Here is a 6601-nt window from a genome sequence, read left to right on the forward strand (position 1 = left end):
AAGCAAACATTACCAACGATGATGTTGAGTGCAAGGTTTACTTTAGGTGCTAGGTAGCATATTGCTCGAACCAAGAGCTTTCAAGACAATGTAGAAGATGGCCGTGGACAAAAAAAAATCTTCGTAAGCAAACATTACCAACGATGATGTTGAGTGCAAGGTTTACTTTAGGTGCTAGGTAGCATATTGCTCGAACCAAGAGCTTTCAAGACAATGTAGAAGATGGCCGTGGACAAAAAAAAATCTTCGTAGTTGATTCGTCCAAGATAAAAATCAAAGTTGATTCCAAATCCATCTAAATCCAGCATCGAAAATAAACTAAGACTGAACGATACACTTCATGTTCATGATACTGGGGGGAAATCTTGCACCAACGACTGCTCAACAAGAACACTTTGTATCTCGTTTGAAGCCACCAATATAATTATGTGCACAAGTTCCTGGCATGTTCGAAAGAGCTATGCAACATGTACAAATTGAAGTCAATAAATAAGAGTGAGAAATTTTTTTAATGAGTTGTCCTTTGACATTTATCATCCAAATTAAGGCATGTGGATTATTAATAATGAGAATTGAGAAGTTCCATAACTCATTGAAGTACCATATAAAATTAGGGAGATATTCTTGCTCCCTCTATTTACTTTGTGATCAACAATAGATGCAAATCAACAATTCCTTTTAACAGATGATTATAATGCAAAATGATTTTCATTCTGGTTGACAGACCTCTCCATCCTGACTTAGAAAGGGTTTCAGTAGCGTCTGGCGTCTGCCATATTATCCTTTTCTAAAAGTCATCTTACACAATCATTGCTAAGAAAAAAAATTAAATAGGTAATCTCCATCAACAGCTCAAAATCATCTTACTACAGCGTCGCATTAAACTTCATGTCATTCAATGCCCTAAAGAATATTTTCATACATTAAAGACTAAATATGTTACTATATACCCAAGTAAAATACATTAGTCAGTCGAGAAACTCTACATAAAACCGTTCTTCATTGCTGCACAACATGAAATCTATTTGACTAAATTAACCAACAGGATACGTATTCACAAACATTTGCCACAATACCATATACAATATCAACTCGAATTATGCCTAAATGCATTACCTCTCCCAGAGGCGACCAAACTGCTCAGCAAATCCACAAACGACGGCGCAGATTGCATCCTTACCAGATGCATCCTATATGGTATAAGCACATGCCTCAATCCTGCAACCCCCCAAATTTACAAACGTCATATTCAAATTCCAAAAAGCACCCAAAAATATAAGAATCTCTAGTTCTATATGGCATAGACACATGTAGACACAAAATTAACGGAGACAAGATAAACCAATAAGTTTGAAAAAATATATATAGCTCATGTGATATAAAAACTGATTAATAAAATGGAACTTCTCAAATCAGAACTCATCAATATATTTCACATAGCTAAGCTTGCCAAGATTAGATCTCTGAATTACCAAAATTGCTACCATTATCCATCAATGTGTTTCGCATTCCTTAAAAAAAATATTTACAATTAGATATATGGATTACCAATTGCTATCAGAATTCATCAACGTCTTTCACATATCTAAGAAACTAAAATTAGATCTATGTTTAACAAAGTGCTCTTGGCCTCAATAATCTAAGGTTTTCAATATGAGACTCCTAATTTTTTTTTACTTATATTTTGTGAAACCGCGTGAAGCTCCGTGTGAAAAGATAACACAACGTGTGAACATGGGGGACCAAAACGCGTGAGCTGGTGAGGTGAACGCGGGGGCCACGAGCTGGAAAAGCTATCAGGAGACGTGTTTTGTGGAATAGGCTATAAATAGGAACATTGTTTTTTAGCCTAGGTTTGTGTGCGAAGGCTAAGGGGGAAAACGGCAGCGTGCAAGGGTGTGCGGTTTTGGGGTTTTGTCTTTGGCAGAGGTGCGACAGGGGAGAAAACCAGAGAAAGTTTTTGGGTTGCGTGCATCAAGAAGAGAGAGGCTTCGTGAAGAGAGAAAAAGTATTTGGAGGCTGACCTTTTCTTGAGAAGAAAAGCAATGAGCCTATTTGAGGGTTTAGATTGTGAGAGTTGTAAACCCATCGTATTCTTTTTCTCTTTAATAATAGATCTCCCCCTCCTTGCCCCGTGGACGTAGGCAGTTTGCCGAACCACGTAAAAATTAGTTTGTGTTTGTGACCATTATAATAGTTTTAGGATCCCTCGACAAGTCAGTCCTAGAACTGATGAGAGGAAGAGTCGATATCTCACTTTGTTGAGATATTCGCTTCAGATTCTTGTCTCCTTGGTGAGACGAGAATTCTTATTGATCTTTCTCTCTTATTGTGCACCAGAAACTCTATCGAAATTTCCGCTGCGCACAAGTGGTATCAAAGCTCGGGCTACGCTTGGGCTATTTGGAGGAGTAGATTGCTTTGGAAGCTCGTCTAGGGCTTTGTTTGGTGATAAATGTGGGATTTTTTGGTAAAAACTATCTTTTCAGTTTTGGAACTATTCTTCGTTCATTAGTGCGTTGAGAAAGATGTCGGGGACAGAAGGTGCTTCGGGTGTCGAGGGTGGTGCTTCTGGCACGAAGACCATTCAGAGTTTGAATATCCACTCTATGAAGATAGATGTGGAGAAGTTTAATGGTATAAATAATTTTGGATTATGGAGATGCGAGGTTTTGGATGCGCTGAACGCGTAGAATTTGGAGGATACCTAGAGTTAGATAGCAAGCCAGATAAGATTGAAGAGAAGATTTGAAAGAAGATGAATCGAACGGCGTGTGGTGTGATTAAGCCTTGTTTGACTCAAGATCTAAAATATGATGTGATGAATGAGACTTCTGCAAAGAAGATTTGGGAGATTCTCGAAAGCAAGTATCTGACAAAGAGTGTTGAGATCCGCTTACATTTGAAGAGGAGACTTTATCGTTTTCAGTTGAAGAAGGGAACCGCAATTAGTGATCACATGAACACCTACACAAAGCTTCTTGCGGATTTGACGAACGTGGATGTTATGATTGAAGATGAGGATAAGGCGTTGTTGCTATTGAGTTTCTTGCCCGACGAGGAATATGAGACCTTCGTCCTTACTCTGATTAATGGGAAGGCATCTCTTTCGTATAGTGAGGTCACTGCTGCACTGGTGAATTATCAGCTTCGGAAGAAGGATAAGAAGACTTCGACTGAGTCAGTAGCAGAGGCGTTAGCCGCAAGAGGGAATGGTCCAAACCGAAAGAATTGGAAGTCACAGTCTAGAGTAGGAAAAAATCAGTGTGCTTGGTGCAAGGAGACTGGTCATTGGAAGAAAGACTGCCCAAAGCTCGACGAATGGATGAAGAATAAGCAGAAGGGAAAAGAAAAGCAACCATCATCAGAAATAAACATTGTATCGGATGGTAATGTTTCTGACTCCTCTATTTATTCGCTTTCTATCAGTCCTACGTGTAGCTATTCGGAGGAATCCAAGTGGATGTTGGATAGTGGTGCGACCTATCATGTGTGCCCTAGAAGGGAATGGTTCTCCAGATTTGAGAAGCTGGATAGTGATGTGGTGTACATGGCTGATAACCGTGCATACCAGATCTTTGGGATAGGAAGAATTCGCATAAAAATATTTGACGGGACTGTTAGGGAGTTAAATGATGTGAGATATGTTCATTGTTTGAGGAAGAACTTGATCTCGATTGGAGCTTTGGTTGGAGAGGGTCTGAATGTTCGAATTGAGGACATGGTTCTCAAGATTATGGAAGACTCTCGGATTGTGATGAAGGGCGTCAGGAGAAATAACCTGTATTACTTGACTGGAGGTATAGTGACAGGTGAAGAGCTGGCGACTTCTGTTGATTCGACTAGACTGCGGTATTTGGGGCTTGACCATTCCAGTATTGATTCCTCGCATAGATTAAAAGAGGGTGTAAAGACCAGCAGTTTAAAGTCCAGTGAACATGTTGATATGAGCAAGAAGACCGATGTGAAGTTTGACACCTCTATTCACCGTGCTAAGGGTCGTTCTGGAGGAGTTCACGTGAATATTTGGGGACCTTCCAATGGGGCATCATTGGGAGGTAATAGGCGTTTGGTTTCCTTTGTTGGTGGCTGTTCTAAGCGTGTTTGAGTTGCAACCAAATCCTCATTGGAGAAAGTCCTAGTAGTCTCTAACAGTTTGAAGAAGTGTAAGACAGACATAAAGGTGAATGTACTCCATTCTGATTTTGGTAGGAGGTACAAGATGGACTTGTTTCTGTATTGGAACCGAGCTCACGGCATTTCGAGACACTTCGTTGGAAAAGAAATCTTGGGGCAACTAGATAGGATAGCAAATTTGGAGAACCGTGCCTTGCTGGAGGAGGATCGGTGTTTATGGTCGAGGAATGGTTTGCAGAAAAGATTCTGGACTGAGGCTTCGACATATTTAAATCATCCTATTAAAGAGTTGTCAACTACTATGATTGGAGGTAAAACTCTATTGAAAGATAGGTCTGGTAGTGTCACTTTGGTTGAGGCTTCGATGAGGAAGCCAATTGACTCTCAGCAGGTGGAGAGTTTTGGACAGACCTTAGAGGTATCGTAACGGGTAGAGAGTAATGTTACTCCACATTGGGTGGAGATTATTCCATATACTCCAGATCATACTGTATTGTTTGGGATTCCAGCTGAGGTGACACAGTTTGGATATCATTTGGATTTGGATGCAGATGATGAGTTGGTTGATTTGAGGGCAGCTGGAAAACATAGTTTGGATATGATCATTGGTTCACCTCAGGTGGAGGTGTTTGAGGCCATTGGAGGTGCTATCAGCCGCAGAATAGATGATATTGGAGAAGGGTTGCGAACTCTTCTATTGGATTGAGGTCTTTGGAGGCCATTTGGGTGAACTACGTAAGGTTTGATTCCTTGGGCAAGAGGATACGTAGGCAGTCTTTATGATGCAGCTGGGTTTGGATTAGTTGATGGGGGTGAAGATTGATTTGGTGAGTAGACATCGACGGTTGGGAGAGTGTTCGCACTCTTGTTTGGGTCTCAACTTGTTGTGGATTGAGTCCGTTATCGTGAATCGTTTCATTTCGTACTGGACGCAACAAATGAGACATTTGGTTTGTTTGGTGTCGGCTCAGTTTTGGGAAAACTTCACCGAGGTGGAGAATTGTGAAACTGCGTGAAGCTCCGTGTGAAAAGATAACACAACGTGTGAACATGGGGGACCAAAACGCGTGAGCTGGTGAGGTGAACGCGAGGGCCACGAGCTGGCAAAGCTATCAGGAGACGTGTTTTGTGGAATAGGCTATAAATAGGAACATTGTTTTTTAGCCTAGGTTTGTGTGCGGAGGCTAAGGGGGAAAACGGCAGTGTGCAAGGGTGTGCGGCTTTGGGTTTTTGTCTTTGGCAGAGGTGCGACAGGGGAGAAAACCAGAGAAAGTTTTTGGGCTGCGTGCATCAAGAAGGCAGAGGCTTCGTGAAGAGAGAAAAAGTATTTTGAGGCTGATCTTTTCTTGAGAAGAAAAGCAAGGAGCCTATTTGAGGGTTTAGATTGTGAGAGTTGTAAACCCATTGTATTCTTTTTCTCTTTAATAGTAGATCTCCCCCTCCTTGCCCCGTGGTCGTAGGCAGTTTGCCGAACCACGTAAAAATTGGTTTGTTTGTGTTTATGGCCATTGTAATAGTTTTAGGATCCATCGACAAGTCAGTCCTAGAACTGATGAGAGGAAGAGTCGATATTTCACTTTGTTGAGATATTCGCTTCAGATTCTTGTCTCCTTAGTGAGACGGGAATTCTTATTGATCTTTCTCTCTTATTGTGCACCAGAAACTCTGCCGAAATTTTCGCTGCGCACAACATATTTCATATATACAGTCAAATCCTACGGTTAGAATATAAAAATACACCCCTCAGCCGCTAGTAGCATTTTTTTTGACACAGGCAACCTAGGTTCCAATATTGTTAGCCATGAATTTCTAAGCAAATGTACAAAGAATTAGTACAGTCGCGCCACTGCCATAAAAGGGTCCTCAATTCATATTACTACGGTACAAAAATTATTATCACCCTCGGCTCTCACCATAACTTCGAAGTTTTGGTACAATCCTATCATTTCGACGCCTACCCATAAAAAATCATATATCATATATGTACCCATATCCCAATGCCTATAGATGCATCTGCATATGTGTGATCCACACCGAATTCCAATCCCAAAATTCCAAAAACAGTAAAAAAACAATTAAAAAAAATAAAGTTCACCCCTACCAGTAATGCACATGGATCTATACAAGAACGCGAGATGAGCGCCGCCCTTGGTAGCCAGCTTAGGCCGCTCCAAGCACTCAAGAAACGCAAGATCGGCCTTCAAAAGCTTAGCCTGGTCGTGGGTATCATACCCAATATCATGACAATAGCAGCAGAAGTCCAGCCAATCAATGGGCCTCCGATCCCAGAGCATCGACCCTCCATCCTTGCCGCTCGACCAGTTGGGCCCACAGTAATGGCCGTATCGAGGGAAGAGCTGGGACAAGAAAGCCCTGACGCCGCCGTGCCACGGGACCCTGGCGACGTAGGGGCGAAAGAGGGGGACCGAGCAGCAGCCGGGGCCCGAATCGTAGCGGAGGTTGG

The 6601-nt window shown here is 41.8% G+C and overlaps 1 protein-coding gene across 1 annotated transcript; it reads right to left on the reverse strand.

Moving 5' to 3' along the window:
- LOC109847187 lies at nucleotides 875-6599 on the reverse strand (the record flags this gene model as incomplete). The annotated part of the gene is made up of 2 exons (XM_020416430.1): nucleotides 875-1218; nucleotides 6239-6599. Coding segments are annotated over 2 exons (492 nt in total), but the record flags the coding sequence as incomplete, so codon positions are not given.

The sequence above is a fragment of the Asparagus officinalis genome, chromosome 7 (genome assembly GCF_001876935.1).
Source record: "Asparagus officinalis chromosome 7, Aspof.V1, whole genome shotgun sequence".
Lineage (NCBI taxonomy): Eukaryota > Viridiplantae > Streptophyta > Magnoliopsida > Asparagales > Asparagaceae > Asparagus > Asparagus officinalis.